The sequence below is a fragment of the Grammomys surdaster genome, unplaced genomic scaffold (genome assembly GCF_004785775.1).
Source record: "Grammomys surdaster isolate TR1022 unplaced genomic scaffold, NIH_TR_1.0 168, whole genome shotgun sequence".
Lineage (NCBI taxonomy): Eukaryota > Metazoa > Chordata > Mammalia > Rodentia > Muridae > Grammomys > Grammomys surdaster.
This window is the reverse complement of record NW_021604616.1, coordinates 6,656,144-6,677,664: the sequence shown is the minus strand read 5'-3', so window position 1 is coordinate 6,677,664 and position 21,521 is coordinate 6,656,144. Positions and strand designations below refer to the sequence as shown.

Below are 21,521 nucleotides of genomic sequence, written 5' to 3'. Positions count from 1 at the left end.
AACTGTCCTTGTCAAAACAGGTTTTCCTCCTTCAGTAGCAGAGTATTCCTATTTTACTGGGAATTCGTCTTGTTTATTCATGGGGAAAGTATTTCAAATAATAACCTTTTAGCTAATTTCCCAAAGCAATGACATTCTTATCCTTTGAGGCACTATGCTGGTTGATTTTTTGTCATCCTGACACAGGTTCAGGTCATCTGGGAAGAAGAAACCTCAATTGAGAAAATTTCTCCATCAGTAGAGCATTGTCTTCACTAATGATTGATATAAGAGGGCCCAGCCCACTCTGGGCAGTGCCACCCCTGGGTAGGTGGTCCTGGGTTATATAAGAGAGCTAACTGAACAAGCCAGCAAACAGGGTTCCTCTGTGGCCTCTGCTTCAGTTCTTTTCTTTCCTTGAGTTCCTACCCTTATTTCCCTTCATGACGGACTGTGATTGGAATGTGTAAGCCAAACAACTCTTTTCCTACCCAAGCTGTTTTTGTTTACAGTGTTTATCACTGTGGTAGAGAATATTCAGTGTATCTCATGATTACTAATAGCTGTTTTTCTTACACAGATCCAGTGTCCCGCTTGCCAATTCATCTGGTGTTTTAAGTGCCACTCTCCTTGGCATGAAGGTGTTAACTGCAAGGAGTACAAAAAAGGAGACAAGCTACTGCGTCACTGGGCCAGTGAGATTGAGCATGGGCAGAGAAATGCCCAGAAGTGTCCAAAGTGCAAGGTGAGATAAACCTTAGCAGGAAGGGAATGACACCTGCATTTAAAGAGACAGTATCCACAGCATGGAGTGTAGCATGTTCATAATTGTCTAATCAGGTGTGAGGAGACTTTGCCATATCATTCTTAAAGAATAATTGTACTGCATGTCAAATAAACATATGTGCACATAAATAGTGTCTATTGTTGTTGTTAGCATCAATTGCAGTCTGACATTTTTATCTTAAGATTTAAGTTATGTGTGTGTTTGAATAGTATTTGTATTATCTTTCAACAAGTTTACTTTTAGGCAACCATATTGGGTCTAATTTTCTTTAAGAATAATTTTGCAGTTGCTTCCTTGAGACCTAGCACTAGATAAATGAAATTTAAGTTATTATAAAAAATTTATAGTGGTGAATCCAACTTGTAGCAAAAGCATTTTATAAACTAATGTATTATTGAGTGTGTAATGTTTTTCTGTGCCAAATTCACATCCTATCTTATACATATAGATAGTAAATAGTATAGTGTGTCATTTATGCTGTATACTTAGTGACAAGAAGAACTCTTTGGGAGAAGCTCTTTCTGTGTTACTCAGGCTGAACTAGAACTCCTGGGTTCAAGTGATCACCTGTCTCAGCCTCCTCAGTAGCTGGACCTCCATCCAGAGCAGCTTGACTTAATTCTTGAGATTGGTACATAGTGATTTAAGGGTTACTTACTTTTCTCTTCCCTGTAGAACAGAGCCCACTTCAGTCTTTATCTGTGTGCTGAACCAATGGCTCTGTGAACATTAGTTTAATCCCACTGTAGAGCAGGTCTAAGATGAGGGGGTTCCTGCCTAGCACTCCATTCAGAGGACTTCTCAGTTTCAAACCCAGTCCAGGCCAGTAGGTCCCGAGGAGCTACTCACTCGTTCTTCTGAACTCTTTCCTCAGGAGTCTACTTCGCATCTCTAAATAGTGATAAAAACAATTTCTATTTAGTCTGGCTCTCAAACTACTCTTAACAAATGGCCATGCGACATGCAGTGTAGGATCTCTAAATAAACAGAGACAGTGCAGAAAATTACACATTTATGCCATCCATATCCTAACCTAACATTAAATGGAAAGACGGAGGAAAAGGCAGCTGGGTACTCACTGAGGGCTCTAACACCGTCTGCAGTTTCCACAATACAGATAAATAGCTAAGAGACAGTGAGAAGGAAGGGCTGTGTCCAGTAGAGCAGGTAAAGAGACTTTCAAAAGAATTGTCCTTTAAACAGCCCAAAGGAAGGAGCCATGGAGCCACCCACATGACGCCCTGAAAACAACCATAAAGCATAGGTCAGTGTAAGTCACTTTTTATGGCTTGTTTTGACTGCAAACATATTCTCTCCACCCCTGCTTTAAAGCATGATTTTAAAGCTCTATATTTTCTGATTGTTTTCACTTTTTTTCTTTTTTCTTTTTTTTTTTTTTTTTTTGGTCTTTGAAATCATGCCCTGCTTTTTCCTCCAAAGAAACCTTTGCTTCTACTAGGAGTTAAGGAGACAGATTTAGTGAGTTAATATCTTATACTCTAAGAGCCACATTTTATAAAACACCCATTAAAATTTACAAATATGAAAAATAAAGATGAAAGAGGTTTTTTCAAAGAGTTTTCATATACAATGCTTCCAAATGAACAATTTATTTTCATGTAAATAGCCTCAATATTTGTAAAAAAAAAATGTATTTGAGTTTTGTTTTGACCAAACTTACTTACTTATTTTTTTGCTTTTTTTTTTTTTTTAAGACCAGGCTGGCCTCGAACTCAGAAATCCACCTGCCTCTGCCTCCCAAGTGCTGGGATTAAAGGCGTGTGCCACCACTGCCCAGCTATTTTTGCATTCTGTTGTTGTGTTTTAAGTCAATTTTATAATATTAATAGTAATTTGTATTTTTAAGTGTTTGTTTCTAAGAAATTTGGGTTGAGAGGGAAAGTGCCCACCCAACACTCAACAGCACCACCACATCCACTGGGTCGCCACAGCCCATGCCCTTCTGAAAGCACTTTTATGATGGTCATTAGTTTCCTATGTAACCACTCAGACATTTCCAATGTCAGTAAACATTTCTATTAGCTGTGTCATCTCTGCTTAAGTATCCTTTCCCTGGTGTTTGGTTTTGTTTACTGCAGTACAAATACGACGTGAGTAATATGTACCATGGATATGTCTTCTTTCCTATTTTGATCCACCATTGTGAAGGTAGAGCTACTGAGTGCAGGGTCAGTGTTTTCCATATTTGGTGGATAATGTCAGATTACTAAATTCTAAAAGTGGTGAAACAGCTTACTTCCCAGAAAAGTCTGCAAATTTGTGGTCAGCTTTTCTTTCCTATTAAGAGGTCAAGTATACTGTTACTCATTTGCTAATTTAGTGATTGTGACTTACGTCCTCATATTATTTCCTTAATTGCTTATAGGCTGAATATATATTCACATTCTTTGGCAATTGTCATGAACTCTTAAATTTTCTGTTTGTATTCTTTGGCCATTTGAGTGGACTAGGTTGAGGCTTGCTTGTTTGCATTAAATTCTGTGAACTCTGTATTTCAAACTTTTAATTCCTTTTATAGAATATTTTCTCTGCTTACTGTTTCTTTTTTCTTTTGCTTAATTGATTTACACATATTTTTAAAAGTTTTATTTGTCTGAGTATATCATTGTCTTTTTAGGTACATAGAAGCACACTCAAATAACATGCACACATATATTTTATATACTTACACATTTTCCATATGCATTTGCTTCTAAGCTTAAAAAGTCACTTATCATCCTTGATGTAAAGTTTAATACAAGTGCCTATTTTCTTTCCTTCCTTTTACCTTTTGATATGTCAATATTTTAACTAATCATCATTTATTTAGTGTTTATTATGAATTAGATACTTCAAATGATTTTTCTCCAATTGAATCATCTTGGGTTGACTGTATTTGTTAAATAATTCTGTCCCACCAATTAATTTGTAAATCTTGCTGAGCAAATTTTACCTTTATAATACATAAGACTATCTTTGCTGGGATCTCCTATCTTGTGGCTAAGTTGTTCCGACAAATTCTATAATAAAACTGGGGAGTTCCAATGACTATGCCTGAGTGAAATGCATTGTTCAAGCAGCATCAGAATGTGGCTGTCCCTGTGTGAGCCTTGTGTGAGCCTTTTGTGAACCCTGTGTGAACCCTGTGTGAAGTGCTTTAAATACAGCAGGTTTTTCCACTTCTTCACTTAGCAAAAGCTCCTCTCCCATGGTGAGACACCAAGTGGAAAGCACAGTTTCATACATGGCATGGTACCATGAGACAATTTGACTTATGAAAACAAATCAAAATTAGTACTTATGATTGACTTTTGGGGCCAGCAAGATGACTCAGTAAGTTAAGGTCACTTGCCATCAAATCTGTCAACCTGAGCTCAATATCAAAACTTGCGGTGAAAGGAGAGGTCCAACTCCTCGGTCTTGTGGTACAGCCTCCACAGATATACTGTGGTATGCTTGTAGACACTGCATGCGTACACACGTGTACACAGTTACCAAGGAGTAGAATATACTGAAGCGTATAAGTGAATGTAACAGATAGTACATATTACATAGTGTTGGAAGCTCTTTCCTCTCATTTATGATCAAGATGTTTACTCATAAGTAAAATTGTTTTGTTCTGAGGTAAACATACAAAAACAATTCTAGAGGTTAGTCATTATTATTTTCATGAGACTGTAATAATATCTTATTAAGAGTGAATTTGCTTAACTATTTTGATGAATGTCATTACCTCTTTTTAATTAATATATTAATATTAATCTATACACACACATATACTCACACACATATACACACATACATATACATTAATCTATACACACACATATACTCACACACACACATATGCATACATACAAATACAAGCAGGAGCTCACAGACTTCAGAGAGGGCATCAGATACCCTGGAACTAGAGTTTTACAGTTAAAGGTGGTTGTGAGCCACAGTTTGGGCACTGGGAATCGAACCTGGGTCCTCTTCAAGAGCAGTAAGTGCTCTTAACTACTGAGCCACCTTTCTAGCAACATCATTACCTTTTTTCTTTCTTTGTCTTTTTTCTCTTCTCTTCTTCCTCCTCTCTTCTTCCTTTCTTCTTTCTTCCTCTTTTTTTTTCCTTAAGTGACAGTATTTTCACCAAGTTGCTCCTGGGTGGTCCAAATCTTGGTTGTAGAACAGGCTAACATGAAACTCGCAGACCTCTACCTGCTAATGTCTCCCTGCCTTCTGAGTGCTCCACAACTGACTTCCCATCTCTACTTTTTAATGCAGAGTTTTATTTAGTAAATTATGATGCAGCATTCTTATAAAAACAAATTTTCTGTTTGTCTAATTTTTGACTCCAAAGAAAACATAAGCTTATTATGTCAGATTCCCCTTCAGCTTAATCACAACACAATAAAACATAGTTCATGATAAACTGACTTTTACATTAAATTTAACACAAGTAAAGAAATTAAATTGTATTGTGTAAGGGGGTATGGGGGGGTACGTTTCAATGCCATGCCTAAAAGTTCATCTTGACAGTATATATAAGATTCTAAAGTGAGTTAAGATTTGATAAATTAAATCAAATTAAAGTTGAGATGCATACTTATAAATGATAAACACATGTCAATAATATAAAGTTAAGTCAACATCACGGTCGTTAGAAGTTTCACAGCCACGTGCTCTTTAGCCTTAAGCCTTCAGTGAAGTTAGCAGCTGCTGGTGAGTGTTTAGGTTTGGAAACAAGGCATTTGATCCTATATCCTTTAAGGATTCAGAATGTCTCTGTGTTTGTTTGCCTGCTTTTTGTGTTTCCTTCTTTGGGTGAAGGGCAAGTTTTTTTCAGAATTCAGAGCTTACTAAACCAAAGTTGAGTTACTTCCAAAAGTCTTAGGGAATCTTTTTTGGTGGTGCATGCTGGGGGCGGGAGCTAAAAGGGAATTATGGAACCTCCTCCTCCCAAGTTACTTTCTCCCTTAGTGTCAAATTTAGAAACTATCTACTCAGACATAGCATGTGGTAGACATTAGCCACGGTGATCCAACCAGGTGATCTATGGATGACAACTGTGATTCTACTCCTACAGAAATAAACTCCTGCTTCCGTTTGAGTCATTTTCTAAGACATAGGGTAAAACTAATTACCTGGGAATCACATGAGGTCTAAGGCTAATATGTAACTAACAGGATTTGTAAAATAATATGAAACAATGGTAGCTAAGCAATTTATTTTAAGCTAACACATTCCTTATTTCAAGATAAAAGGACAGTTACCTTTCTGCTTTTAAAGGGATCGTCAGGGCTATAGTCAGTGGTAGAGTGCTGACCTTTGCTTTCACAAGCTCAGAATTATATCCTATGCATGCACGCACAAGCCAAAACCCTGATGTGCAGTCTTTATTTCTCTTATACTGTTAATGCATTAATAACAACAGCGCTGTCTAATGCATACCACGTTTGCTACCACGCGCCAGCCTTGGTGGTGGTTATCTTCCAGCCATCCCACAGCTGGGCCACGTGCTGGGGTTATGAGCATGTGCAGCCATAGCCAACCACAACTGTAGTTCTATGAGAAAAAAAAATACTTGCTAAATATATATTACATTCATGTTTTAAATTATTTTTCTTTTTATTTTTTTCTTTCCTGCCCTCCATTTTTAAATTGTTAATTGACCTAATTCTAAAATAGAAGCAAGTGACACTATGATAATGTAACAGCATACACTTATAATATGTAAGTATATATTATGATATTAAAAGAAATAAGGAAGCAGGCAAATATACACATTTATTAATACTTAAAAACTTGACATTAAGACATTATTAATATCTGTCCTTTAATTTAACAGTCTTAAATGAAGGCAAAAAGGTATATAAATATGTCTAAACATGCTTACATCTGTATACATGCTACATATGTATACACATATATATACATGTATATAAAAGCTTATTTGTATATGCAGTTATACCATGAGCACAGTCAGTACATTTTAAAACTGCGCAAACATGTTTTGGGCTTTAATATAAAATAGAATTAGGTTCTAAGACCAGATACAATCAATATCTTCAGTCACATAATAGTAGTGTAAGTTAAGAAAACATGCTATCTGAAAACTATGTAAATATCTGTGTATTTATACATAAAATAGTTAGGGTCTACGTTCAGACATTATAAGTACATTGTATCTGTATGAATATATAATGCATTTAAAAATTATATGGCAAGGGTCTAGTTTTTCCAGGAGACCCCAAGACAGCATCAGTCTCATTTGTGATAGCCAAATATCTCCTGCCAAATAAAACAAGAATTCTGACCTCTCTAACGGAGCGGAAATGCCTGTTGAGAGTGGCTTATAGATTACAGCACTTCTGAAAGGGGAGGAATCCCATGACCCCTTTAGGCAGAGGTGTGTCAATAAAAGCTGCAGGCCCAACCTGTATAGCAATACTGATGCAGCCATTCTTCTTAAAGGATCGAAAGCGCCTTGATAACTCGGTGTTAAGACTCACTGTCTGTTTCTGTAGCAACTTCCACTCAGAATTTAAAATGAGATGGAACGTGTAGTTCAGTAATAGAACATGTACTAAGCATGTGATCTCCAGGCCCAGCTTTCAGCACCAAAAAAGACAAGAGAGAAGAGAGGGAGGGCTAAGTTATAGAAGAAAGAAGGAAGGGAGGAGAGAGTGAGGGTGGCTAAACACTGTCATACTTCGGTCGGACTTTACAGAAAGTTACAGCACGGTTCATGATGAGAAGATGCCTCCTGGGGAACATGAGCAAAGTAGTTGAGAACTTTGACTGCATGACTGACGAAGACTTCCAAGAACAAGTGTGACATAAGGCCAGGGGCAGACAATGTGTTGTGTGGGAGCCACAAGTACATGGTGGTTCATTTAATGTCAGCTTTATGAAGCAGGGGCAAGATGGTGCTGGAGAAGTGATTGAGAAAGGCTGCAGACTTTGATTCTTGAGAGATGGCTTCATGGTTAAGAACGCTGGCTGCTCTTCTGGATTCAAATCCCAGCACCCACAGGGCAGAACAAGGTTGTCAGATCCAGTTCTTGAGGGTCCAATACAGACATATGTGCAGGGAGAACCACCAATACATGTGAAATTAAAAAAAAAAAAAACAGAAATTTTTAAAAGCTGGATACAAGAAAAAAAAATGATATTTAAAAAAAAACCTGGACTTTGCATAGCACATTAAGGAACTTAATCTTAGTGCCCATTAAAAGGATTTAAGCAGGAGCTGAGTGATACCAGATTTATAGTTTGAATTGCTATTGGTATTTTGAAAGTAAGTAAATAGCTAAAAAGAAGTGATGGTATGATCTAAGCTAGTTGTCCCAAGGCTGAGAAGAGAAGGATCAGACAGATTACCTAGACCTTCATCTTCATGAACTTCATGATTATTTCAGCACAGGGAGTTCAAGGCAGTTAATGAGCCACCCCAGTTGACGTGTAGCTGTGTGCCTAAACTGGTGAGGATGCTGTATGCTCACTTGTACATGGAGACAAGATACACATTTATCTTGCTGTCATTAGGAGAAGATGCTCCAGAAGGTTAGGGACTTGAGTTTTGCTTATTTGGGTTGGAAGTGACTAAAAGTCTTCTGTATATGACAAGCAGATAGTTGTGCAGACCTAAAAGCTAAAGGTCAGGCCCACAGATGAGATAAAGAAACGAGATAGAGTGGAGGAAAATGAAACCAATGACTGATCTGTGGAAGAGATCACCCAAAGAGCTTATACGAAGTATTGGAAGTACAAGTAGAGTTAGGGCTGGGTGAGGAAGTGGAAACCCAAGAGAGATCAGAGAAGAATGGAAAAATAGAGGTTGTTGAAAGAAGAGCATGGCAAAGGTCAGAGAGGAGGTAGTAACGAGCTGACTAATGACACCAAGTGACCCAAGAAGATAGCCATTTAAAACACATTTACCGGGTTCGACCATCATGGGATCATGGGTAACACTCATTTTCTTTTCATAAGTATTCATTGAGAATGTGCTTGTGTGAGGATGTGTACAAGCCCTCAATCCAAATAATGAATCGACTCACAGAAGGCTGAAGATGTGACTCAGCACTTCATTGCAAACCTGAGGACCAGAGTTCACATTCCAGCAGCCATGTAACAACCCCAGCCACTCCTGTCACTTCAGCTCTAGAGTTAGATTGCTGAAGCTTGCTGGCTTCCAGCTTTAACAAGAAAATGAAAGCCTCAGGTTCAAAAGGAGACCCTGACTCAAAGGAACAGGCAGGAACTCCACTCGGCGAGTGCACTGCTCTTGCCATTCATCACCTAGATTAAATGTCACTTCCTCAGATAAACCTCCTCTTGCCCTTAACACCAGATCAGGCTCCTCCATTAGCTGTTCTTCCCACACATGCTCCTTTTCTTCATAGAATTTTTATGACTTAGGAGACATGTTTTTGTACAATTGATTAATGTCTGTCTACACTTTAAATTACACAGTCCTTAAGAGGAGGAGCCAAGAAAGATTTTTATCAGCAAGAAAGTAACTGTTGGATAAAGGACTAAGTAGAAGACAGCTGGATGTTTCCAGAACATGAGTTTTGGTTAGCTGAGGAAGAACAGAGACATGACTAAGAGGTACAAGAGGTTCAGAAAGATGAGAATAATCTCTGGCTAGACAGCCATGGGGAATTAATGGGTGCTTGAGGGGTCCAGAGCAGAGGGAAAGGTTGAGAATGAATGTGAAGAATAGGAAATGGAACTCAGCGTTTTCTGAGGACAAGAGGTACTATGGTAAAGGAGGAGGAAGGTAGTGAGGGGCTAATCAGTACCGAAGTTCTATGCTGTGGAATTAGATATTGGATAGTGTTCATACCTACTTCAGAGACTTTCCTTCATCATAAACTAAGACAGAAGCATACATAAAACCTTCTGTAGCATACTGAAAACAAATCTGTTGGAGACAAGTGACCATTGATGCTGGCTTTAAAAAGCTAACATTACAATGGGAGATACCACATAATCATGAAATCCACATCCTGTTTATCTTTAGGAACTATGTCTGACAGTAAAAGCAACTGCTTTTTGTTCATTTGGTTTTAACTTCTAGTAATTGCCTAGTAGCTCTTACCTACTCCCCTGGACATTGTCTGTTGACTCCCTAATGGTAACTAAACACTTATATTTATTTCATCTTTTATTTTATATTGTTTTTTAAGACAGGATCTTACTATGTAATCTAGGCCATTTCATGCCTCGGGCTTCCAAGATTAGAGGGGGTCTATCACTAGTTAGTGTACTTTTTTTCTTTGCTTGTTGGATAGTATTTGAGATCTTGTTAGCTACAGTGGTCAGTTTGAGTACATAGTTATTTGGGGGCATCTAAATTGGGGGATTGTTTTGACCAGACTGACCTGTGGGCATATCTTTGGGACCTTTTCTTGGTTATTGATGTGGGAAATTTCTGTCCACTGTTGGTGGTGGTCCCAAATTTTTAAGACAACTGACTGAAGGATAACAGAAGGTTCTCATATGGGGTCTATGACCTGTCAAGCCATAAGTTCTTGACTCCAATAATTGTGCCAGGTATGGGTTTCATCTTGTGAAGCAGGATTTAAATTCAACCAGAAGGTCCTTGTTTGCTTTCATGACATTCATGACACTATTGTAATGGTGGTCATGTCTTCCAGGCTCGTCATTGTTGTAGGTCACAAAGTTCACAGCTGGTAATACTAATAATACCTTTCTCTGGCAGCATCCATGGCACCTTCCAGCACTTTGAAAGTTGACCAGTAGGAATAAAGCTTTGTGGTCCCAGCTTGATTTCTCCATGTCCCATAGTTCAAGCATATGGGATCCTCATCAGTAGGCTATTACCATCAAGTTCTGGAAGGTAACAAAGTAAATTGACAACAGCTTGTAATGTTTGGGAGACACTAGGACCTTACTAGCCAACAGTTCCTTCTAAATGGACATAGTATTAAACCAATTCCTAAAGACTTACAGCTATAAACAAAGATGAGTGTGTCTCTGAGCCTTCATCAAAGGAGCTTCTTTTTGCAGTACATAGTCTTTTGATTAACACTGAGACCCACAACTGTCAAGGTGCAGGAAATAAGAAAATGGAACATCTCCGTCACACTCCTTCCTCTCAAGACACAGGAATTATTGCGGAAGAGAGGGTGGGGGTCAGACAAGTGTAAGAGATAGAGGTAATGGATGATTACAGCAAACTAGTGTGTTCTGGATATAACAGGGCACTTAAACATAGGGACAACTGACAATATGCAGAATACCTGGGCAAACTCAAGCCAGACCGTGCCATCGTAGAGAGGGAAAGTGGGCATGCAGCCCTACTACATAACTGAGGACATATTGGCAGTTGGAATCTACTGGAAGAGGGAAAGTCATTCTTGGTTTTGTTTTAAGGGCATGGCTCCTGGTATATCAACCATTCTCCAGTAGATAGCCTGATCGAGTCTATTTGTGGGTAGCACTCAATGGATTTTTTTTTTTTTAATGAGGACACTAAATCGAGCTATTAAGGAAGAAGGGATTGGTTATGGAAGCAGTTGGGGAGGGAATATGACCAAAACACATCACATGAAATTTTCAAAGGAAAGAAAGCTGGCAGAGCAGAAGGCAGCATAGGAACACTCCTCCATGGGCTCTTCAGTCCTACCTTCAAAGCTCTGACCTGAGTTCTTGCGCTGACTTGCTTCAGAAATAGATCATTCATTACCTGAGAGTGTAAGCCAAATAGACCCTTTCCTCACCAAGTTGTTTTTGATGTGACATGATGTTTGTCACATCAACAGAGATCAGAAAATAGGAGATCAGTCCCTGTGCAGTCCTTTCTAATCCGTATGCTACATTTCCATCAGCTATAACTTTACGTCTGTATTGGAAACTACAACAGTATTAGATTTTGTTCTTCTTAATTCTATTGTACTTAATAGTTGTGATTTTATTTAAGGGATGATTTTTTAAATTGTTAAAATTAAATGAGGGTTTACAAAAATCAAAATCATATCATAAGAGGATTACATTTTCTTTGTCTGTGCGATCACTTCAGAAAAAGGTGTCCCAATAATGACATGTATTTGTTAGAGTCACAACTCAGAGCTCGAACTACTTCTATTCTTCCTGAAGTTTTCTTCTTCTTTCTTTATTGAGAGGAGAAATAAGACCACTTGATTTATTTTTTTTTAACAGCTAGCTTCCAAGGAGTTATACAATTTATTAGGTATATTCCTTTGAAGATATGGAGACCAACTGCCTTCCTATTCTAGACAGATTACTTTGAAATTTCTTTCCCCACTTGGAATTTCTTAGTCTACTTTTTAAAATGTTCACCATTGTCCATTTGAATTTAACATTTTTGTAGGCCAGTGTTTTCTTAAGTTATAGGCTTAGGAACAGGACAGAGAAGCCAGCGTTTGGGAACAGGTTTCTCTTTACCCTCACATATTACTTACTTTATAATTAGATAAGAATCCTAGGCTTATAACATTTGTATTTGCCAGAAAAAGACTATCTGAGGCTTTGTACTGGGGGTTGGGGGGAGCTGTGGTGTTTAGGACAATGAGTCAGAACCTGGCATTGTTCATGAGATTTTCTTAATTTTCTCATAATAGTTACTCTTCCTTCTAATTCATTCTTCCAGATCCTGAGCACCATTTGAGGGAAATATATATATGAAAATCTAGCCCTTTTTATTTATTTTATGTGTGTGAGTATTTGACTTCATATATCTATATACCATGTGGGTGCCTGGTACCTATGGAGGCCCGAATAGGGCCTCAGGTCCCTTGGGACTAGATTTACTGATGATTTTAAGCTGCCAGGTAGGTACTAGAAGTTGACTCAGTTAGCATTCTGTCTAAACTCCACCCCCACAGTTACAACAGCCAGGTAGGCCTGGCCCACTATAAAAGGGGTTGCTTGCTCCCTCCTCCTTCTCTTGATCTCTTGCCTTCTTGCTCCCCCCGCCCCGTCCCCTCCCCCCTCCCCTTCCCTTCCCCCTGTTCCCACCCGCCCCCCCCCCGCCTTTCTCTGTCTCTACTCCCCTCCCCATCCCCATGCCCTGAATAAACTCTATGCGTTGTTGTGTGGCTGGTCTCTTAGGGGGAAGAGATGCCCAGGCATCAGGGCCTGCTGAGATATCCCCTTCCCCCACAGCTCACCGCACACCCACAGAACATATTTTATATCTCTTTATCTTTTTATAAACATATCAGACCCTGGTTCCTCAGGAAGAGCAGCCAGGGCTCTTAACCACTGAGCCATCTCTCCAGCCTCAAAATAAGAGTTTAGTGGTGCATCTAGAGCAATATATCAGTTGGTAACAATCACACAGAAGTAACAATTTAATTCTCTTTTTTTCTAAATCTATTTATGTATGTAACATTTACACTATAGCCATCTTCAGACACCCAGCAGAGGGCACCAAATCCCTTTACAGATGGTTGTGAGCCACCATGTGGTTGCTGGGAATTGAACTCAGGACCTCTAGAAGAACAGTCAGTGCTCTAAACCACTGAGCCATCCCTCCAGCTCTTTCCTGATTAATAAAGTAAACATTTCTTAATGAAAGATGAAAATTTGCACACAGACCTTTGCTGAGACAGTTTTTAAATGGGTTGAATGTTTATTAATTCTTCTATTTTTATTCAATCTTTTGACTAAATGAAACCTACACCAAAATTAAAAACTAAATTCTATTTTTACTTTTTAGGTATTCTGTGAGTATTTTTTTTTGAGTTATATATAAATAACCTGAGAAAGATTGGCACTGTTTTATTTTTATATATTATATTTTTATATTAATTAATTAATTATGAGATGTTAAATAAAATAATTACTTCTTTGTAGTATGGGCACAAAAATGTTTTTAGGTTTTGTTTTTGTTTTCATTTCTCTCTACTACAATGGGACCTTAATATCAAACTCCTACAGTGGCTAGTATCAGCCTTTTGTCTCATGACTTTTAAGTGTCAGAGAGGTAACATTGGTATGTAAATATTGAGTTCCTGAAACAGCTCCCCCATCTATTATAGACGGAGAGAAGACACTGAGTTGTAATAAATCCTGGGGCTTTTGTGCCTCGTGCATTTAATCCAATGGATTCTGATGCTAAGCTGTAGCCACTTGAGTGGTTAGTTTGTTTCTAGGAGAAAGAAAATGATGAGTAGCTTGAACCTATGACAAGAAATAAAGACATCTACTATACATGTAATAGTATCCTGTCTTAAAGTTTGATGTTGTACACTAAAAATGACATTGTTGTCAAGCTGTAGGATTTTACTTAGCATGTTAGATTTAGTATACCTTGGAGTTTAGTAGTTCAGAATTCCAAATTGCTTAGCAAATATTAGTTATGAATGCCTCTTGCAGACATGAATCTGCATTGTGTCCATTTATTTCTAGAGTTAAAAAATAAGAAACTGTTTATTTAATCATATTCATTACTTTTGCATCACTGGGATCAAACCAGCTTGTACAAACTCTAAGATTTGTTTTGGCTCATGCTTGTAGGGGGTTCAGTCTGTTGTGATTGGGAAGGCATGGCGGAGTAGCTGCATCCATGGCACCAGGAACATGTGGCTAAATCATGATATACCAGAAAATAGAGAGTGCAACCGGAACCAAGGCCTGGGCTGTAACTCCAAAGACCCTCACCTACATCTCACAGCTAGGTCCCACTTCCCCAAAGTTCTGTAATCCAAATACTTTTCAGAGCTCAGGTATAAATAAGAATTACAGTCACAGGTGCAGTTAAAAGAAGTGGCTTTAGCAGTCTTTGTAGGTTACTAATGACCCTGCTGTATCCTCACAAACATCATTGATGGTAATTGCCATCTTAATGCAGCAGTGAACCAGAGTGCTTAGGGGTGGATTTCACAAGTGCCTTCTCCCAGGGCCTTGTCAGTATGAAGGCTCAGAAATAGTTTAAAACTACTATGTTGTTGTTTTTTTTTTTTTTTTGGTTTTTTTTTTTTTGGTCTTTTTGTTGTTGTTGTTGTGTTTTTTTTTTTTTTAAGACAAGGTCTCATGCAGGCCATGTTAGTCTTGAATTCTCACCTAGTGGTGGAAAAAGAATTTGGACTTGCAGTTAGTCCTCTTCGTGTTGGCATTACAGGCCCATACTCAGTTTATGAGGTGCAGTGGATTAAATCAGCCTATGCACTGTGCTCCCAGTCCTGGGCTGAGTTATTTCCTAGGGCCATCTGCAGGCTGCATGGCTGCGATCTCATACTTATTGACAAATAGGCACAAGAAGGGTGGTCATTGGACCAGCGACTGAGTTACCAGGAGACCTTGTATCCAGATTTTATTTAAAATTTACATCTGTCCTTAAAGAAGGACCCTCAGATAATTGATAGGCCACATAAAGTGTATCCACTGCTATGGGGCCAGCAGATACAAGGAGAAAATCATGTAGTTGTAAAGGGGGAGCTGACCAGTAGCAAGGATCATCCACTTTGGGTTAGTAGGGATCCTGAAATATAACTGCTCATAGCCCTTGACCACATACTAACTCTGTGGACTTGAGGAGAAAGAGTAGAGTTACAATACATAAGTTGTAGACTCTGACAACAACTTACCTGCTAAACGTCAAACAACAAACTCTGGCAGGTTTGACTCTTTTTTTAATTACAAAATCCCTAACTACATTCAAATATTCTCTGCCATACATTTCCTAAAGCCACATCAGCAGCTCATAATGGTAAAGCTAATATTGGGAACCTTATAGATCTGTTTATAAACAAATTGAAAACTTCACTTCAGGGATGCTCAGAAGACTTTGCACTTGGTAAAACTGATATATTTTACGTGGCATATTTTACTTTTTAAAGACGTTAACTGTGTTTCCTTCTATTTGCCCCTTATCCAGATCCATATCCAGAGAACAGAAGGGTGTGACCATATGACTTGTTCACAGTGTAACACTAATTTTTGCTATCGATGTGGAGAGAGATACCGCCAGCTCCGGTTTTTCGGAGACCACACATCAAACCTCAGTATATTTGGATGCAAATATCGCTACCTCCCAGAGAGACCTCATTTAAGAAGATTAGTTCGGGGGTCAGTCTGTGGTGAGTAGCATACACATTTACTCTTGGGTGCCTCCTTAGGATCGGGGGAAGGGCGATAGCAGGGTCCTTAGCCATGAGAATCTCAAGGGCTTGCTATGTACCAGGGATTCTAGTAGGTCCCTTACCGAAGAGTAAGAAGAAAATCACTCCTTTTGTGAACAAAACTGAAAAGTTAAAATTGTTAATATGACATTCTTTCATGATCAGTGCTTCTGAAATACTGAGTGAAAGCCAATTGGTGACGAGAAGAACGGACTTGACGTATTTATTTTTATATAGATTTAACAGGTATCTAAACACAAGGATGTGCTGTTGACTCTTTAAATATGTACAATCCAGCATGAAATGGGACAATGATGAAGAAACACACACACATCCCAAAGGAATAAGCAAATAAAATAGTAAATCTAGAGACACAATCAATGGTTTATTGTCATAGCAGAAATGAAATAAAATTTTAATTTAAAAATGTTTAAATAAGATATAATTTATAGTTGTGAAAAATTATATTTGATTAAGAGAATTGTTACTGATCTTGATCCAGTCAAAATCATCTTTAGAAATAGACCTAACCATGTCCTGTTTATTATAAACCATCGAGTTTATTCCTCCTAAAGGGTAGACATATGCTCCTTGAACTCAGTGATGGTTGGGAAGAAAAAGTCAGTGCCATTATTACTTGACAGTTGTATTCTGTTGCTGTGAAGAAAATGGTGGATACTTTAATAGGATATATTACTAAAGAGAAGAAGCTGTATACAAGGACTAAGGAAAGAGAAACAGACTCTTAAAATATGTAAAGCTTGGTCCTGTATTCTACATTCTCCCACACAGCTCTATGGATACACAAGCCATTGTCCAATAAGATTTAATATCATTTAACTGAGTTTTGTCATTGATGTAAAACAAAAGAAAAATGTCTGTCTGAGTATTATGTTAAATGGACAATTCATATCTAAATTTCTAGTTATTAAGCAATGTTGTTAAAATTGATATTTAAAGCTGTGTTTTTCCATATCTAGTCATCTCATTCCAAAACTATTTTCTATGAACTAAAAAGGTTAATTTTTCCCTGCCAACATCCCAACAAATGGTTGAGTTATCTTTCATTCACTGGTCAATGATCGTAACTAATAGACGGTATTGGCTGTGTGGTTCTTAAGTAGCTGCGTGCCTACTGCAGACTTCTTGTTCCCTGCACACTCTTTGTGACATCGTGTTTGTACAGTTATGTCAAAAGTCACAGCACAGTAACAAGACGTAAGTACTGTCCTGGTTTTGTCTATGTTGGTGCCTTTCAGAGTCACAGGGATTCCACTGGTGGCTTCTGGGCTGCAGTTACATGTAACAGTGGTGATCATTGTCACCGATCAATTATTCATTCAGCAGAGAAGCCGCTGGTGCTGCCAAGTGTACCGTGCCTGCCAGCACCGAGCTGTCTTACAATGCTTCCTGTTAACATTTGTTTCAGTGATTCACTTGAGTGACTTCCAGCACACCACTTACTCAGTGGGAAGTTTCTCTAGCAGTTGTCTTCAGGCATCCCGTTTGAGTTCAATCTGCTAGACATTCACATGATTTCCCTCTTTATCTAGCAAGTTAATAAATCGTTTTTCTTAGACATGGGCCTTGTCAGAAACCCTCTTTGGTCTCTACCAGCTCTCTAGCTTTGTGAGCTTAATAGATTGTCCACTGAGTCACTCCATTCTTAGTCGCTCAACATTTTGAACATTAAAAGTAGAAGAAATCTAAAGGAAAAGCACAAAGACTGCAATGTGTCAGTATAAAGGATTATGATCTTTTTGGGTTATAAACAGTAACCTGAGGACCTGTGGTTCCTCAGCATATGCTCATGGCTTTGTGGCCCTGCATACCGTGTATCAGTTCTACATGTGTCCTTAATTGTACCTGTGCTCCTGTCAGGATCACTGGAACTGCTTGGGAACTCAGCAGTGAGAACCTTTAATTCTTGTACTTTTGTTTTCCAGCTGGAAAGCTCTTCATTGCGCCTCTCATCCTGGTTTTGGGATTGGCACTAGGGGCCATAGCAGTTGTAATCGGTAAGAAACATGACATACTTGAGATTAGAATTATCCCACGGCAGCAGAGACAGTGAGTGTACATGTCGTAGCGTGAGTCAGTCAGTGTGTGTGCTTTCTGCTCTGCTTTGTTTCATGCCATGCAATTCAGGGTGTATAAGTCAGGAGGAACGTGTTGCCTACAGGATATGTTTATGAGACTTTAATATATGAACATCCTGTAGAGCTGTTGAAAACACACATTACTAGATCCTACTGTCACTTTCTAGCACAGTGTGCTGGCTGGACCCACGGGTTTATGTTTCTAAAAAGGTCTCAGATGCTACTAATACTGTTTGTTAGCCCGTGGGCTATGCTTTGAGAAGCATTGCTTTAGAAATTTCGACTTAAACGTTCTGGATAGAAGCTACTTTGATCATTAGTCCCTATAGAACGTGGGGTACTTTGGCTGAACGAAATGATTTTTTTCACATGTAAAGTTTTCTTTGTAGATAATGAATGTGTGGGGCAGAGAGAATTACAAAGTGTCTCACACTCAAGTCATCATAGTCCGTTGGGACTTTGAAGAACAGATATCATTATCTGTGCTGTCAAGTAGAGGGATTCAAGTCTCACTAAGATTGTCTCAAAATTGTTAGAACTGGGAACCCACATATATGTTCTTAAATAAAGTGTTACACCAGCCAGTAATGAAATGACTATTATAATGTGCAAATTATAGGATTGTGACAGTAAGGACGTGGACATAAAGCTAAATGGTGTGCTAGAAAACATCGGCTTTGTTTTTTTTTGTTTTGTTTTGTTTTTGTTGTTGTTGGTTTTAATTAGACTTGTGTGACTGAGGGTGATAAAGGAGACAGAGGACTACAGGGAACTAGAAAGAATGAAGTATTAGAGAAAATAGATCCCATAGTATTTTTATGGGATGAACTGAACTATTAATAATGATTGTTGTAAATAATTTGTATATAAGTAAAATTGGGAAATTTAAAAAATATATGTATGTATACATAGATGTATACACACATACATATATATATATATACACACACACACCTCAATGCTTTCCTCCCTAATTGCCTTCATTTTTTTCAATCCCTAGGTTTATTTGTATTTCCTATATATTGCCTTTGTAAAAAACAGAGAAAGCGATCACGGACAGGTATGCACTGGTAATCCACAGAGGATTTCATAGGATGTCAGCCGGTACCAGGAGCCATGAAGGATTGTGCACCTGTCTGTGAGTTGGAGCCTTCAAACCTCCTAGAGGAACTTGTGCCATCTTGTCTCCTGTGGTTCTCTACAGGCCACAGTCCTCGAGTTCACGGTGCACTCTCAACATGGTATCCTGTCCTTTCCCTAAACAATTGCTGCTTTTTAAAAAATGGTCACTTTCGTTAACTATAGACATTTATATAGTAACTCTGACCTTTGTGGTTCTTGGAAGAAAATATTTTGAGAACAGGGTATCCTCAGATATGTTTTGAGGACACCTCACAGGAGTGTTATTTGGATTGTCTGAACCTTGTGCTTCCCCAGGCTGTCTCTGAGACTTGGTTTGCATAGCTGAATCCTGCCTGTCTCAACAAACAAAGCCACTTTTCAGAAGGTAAATCAAAGTTCACCAAATGCACCTGTCATCATCTGTAACCCAAATGGTATCATCGTTTTGTTCATCGTTAGTGTAATTGCTTTAAAAAAAAAAAACAAAAACAAAAACAAAACTCAGCACCCAGAGGGGAATTAATGAAACTAAATTAATGAGAAGAACCATGAGTTACTGGTGGTCTATGTAAGGGTGTGAATGTGTGTATATAAACACGTATTAAACTAGGCTCCATAACCGTGTGCTCGTCTATTTCCATGTCTATTTTCATAGAACCTTTCAGCCATGATGGTTATTTTCGTGGGCCTAACTTGGTAATGTACTGAATTAAAGCCAATGTCAACAACAGGTTGTTTCCATGGTAACTGTCTGTTTCTTGCTCTTTCTATGGTCACACACACACGCCGCGATGTATGCGATGTCACTCTGAGACATACCAAACTTTGTAAACTGACAAAACCAAAATGGATGGTTTCAGAAAGTCCCCAAGTTTCCAACTCTTGCTCTTTTCAGATTCCATGGATTTTGACACACATACTTTAGCCTGTCCTGGGATTATTTAATAATAATAATAATAATAATAATAATAAATCTTTTGCTTTGAAGAAAATTGCTTAAACTTTTAATTTAATTCCCATTCTGCTCATTATTTAATTACCACCTTATAATCCTAGATAATTTTGCTTTAGGTCAAGTTTTTAAAAATTATTGAATGTTCTACTCCTGCCCTCTTCTGTCTTTTTTTTTTAAAAATTTGTCCCCAACTTTTTTACAAAAATAAATACTAGTTTGGGAGGATTTTGCCCGTGTTTATTATCTGGGTGCCATAATTTGTTGATATTTCCTTGTAGAGAGACAAACTTGAAAACAGATTTTTATGTACATAGTTTCTTCAAAACATAAACTGCTTTTGGAGTAGGAAACAAATGCAAATATTTTCAGGAAGTTCTTTTGAGTAAGGAAATAGAGTTTAACTGCCCAGCTCTATTTCCATGCTTTCATCATCAAGTTTATAGAAACAAAGAAGAGATGCTAAGAAGCCTAAGCTTTCCACTCATCCCTGAATTCTCAAAATGAGCTGGTTACCAGAAGTGTAACCATGCTTGACTTGAAGTAGACACTCACATTTACATGGCTATTTCATGGTTTCGGAAGCCAGTGTGTAAGAGCTTCATACCTCGTGTTTCACTGAAAAAGTTGCGTCTGTGAAGGACAGTCCACATTTAAGCTGGCATGCTGACGCTCCTTCTGAGCTGGACAGCCTCTGCTAAGTGGCAAGTTTCTGGCAAGAGGAGTGTGCAGCACTGCTGGCTCCGGAACTCCATACTCTAGACTATGGTGTGAGGTAAGGAACAACGGTCTCTGGTTTCACAGATTTATCTTCCCGTGCCTTCAGCCATCCACCTGGCAAGTGTTTACTGTTCGCTTTAGGTGTGCTAGTCTTAGACCAAAAGAATGAGGACTTCTAGACCAAATACATGTTTCTGCTGTAAGATTGCTTGATCTTTAGAAATTCATCTTTCCTGGACTTGGTCATCAGCCTGGCCAGATGTGAGTAGGACAGATCTGTCTTGTGTATCGATGTATGCAAATATATGTATGTCATATGTAACCATAATCATGTTTGTACACACCTCCTGAGTGAACAGGGACTTTTGGGTCTGAGATAGTCTGTATTCTTGGGTTATTGTGCCTGTTGTCTTTGGCCTACTCAGGGATTTTTAGTCTAGTCTTTAAATAACTTATCTTTTACAGGTAATTTTGTATGATTTGAAAATTTTTCCAAAATATGAGTTACAAAGTGGTATTTGTTACCAGGAAAGGCAGTTTCATCAGAGTCTGGGAGATTGCATAGAGTGCTGAACAGGCATCTCATTTGTAAGTGCATAAATTTGTAAAATAATTGTATGCATTTTTGTCTTTTTAAAGAATATGCAACCACATACACATGTATGTGTGTCCTTTCCATGGTAGTAACTTAAAAGTAATCATTTGTGAATATTTTAGTAAGTCTTAAAAATCTTGAAAGAGTCAGAAAAATGAAAAAAAGT

The 21,521-nt window shown here is 38.2% G+C and overlaps 1 protein-coding gene across 1 annotated transcript in view; it reads left to right on the top strand.

Moving 5' to 3' along the window:
• The window catches only part of Rnf217 (ring finger protein 217), a 104,789-nt gene extending 84,971 nt beyond the window's left edge, over nucleotides 1–19,818 (top strand). The window contains exons 3-6 of the mRNA XM_028766457.1: nucleotides 560–724; nucleotides 15,624–15,825; nucleotides 17,814–17,885; nucleotides 18,967–19,818. Coding sequence (XP_028622290.1) covers nucleotides 560–724; nucleotides 15,624–15,825; nucleotides 17,814–17,885; nucleotides 18,967–19,040 — 513 coding nt within the window. The 3' untranslated portion in view covers nucleotides 19,041–19,818. The remainder of the gene's footprint in view (nucleotides 1–559; nucleotides 725–15,623; nucleotides 15,826–17,813; nucleotides 17,886–18,966) is intronic.
• Nucleotides 19,819–21,521: the final 1,703 nt, after the last annotated feature.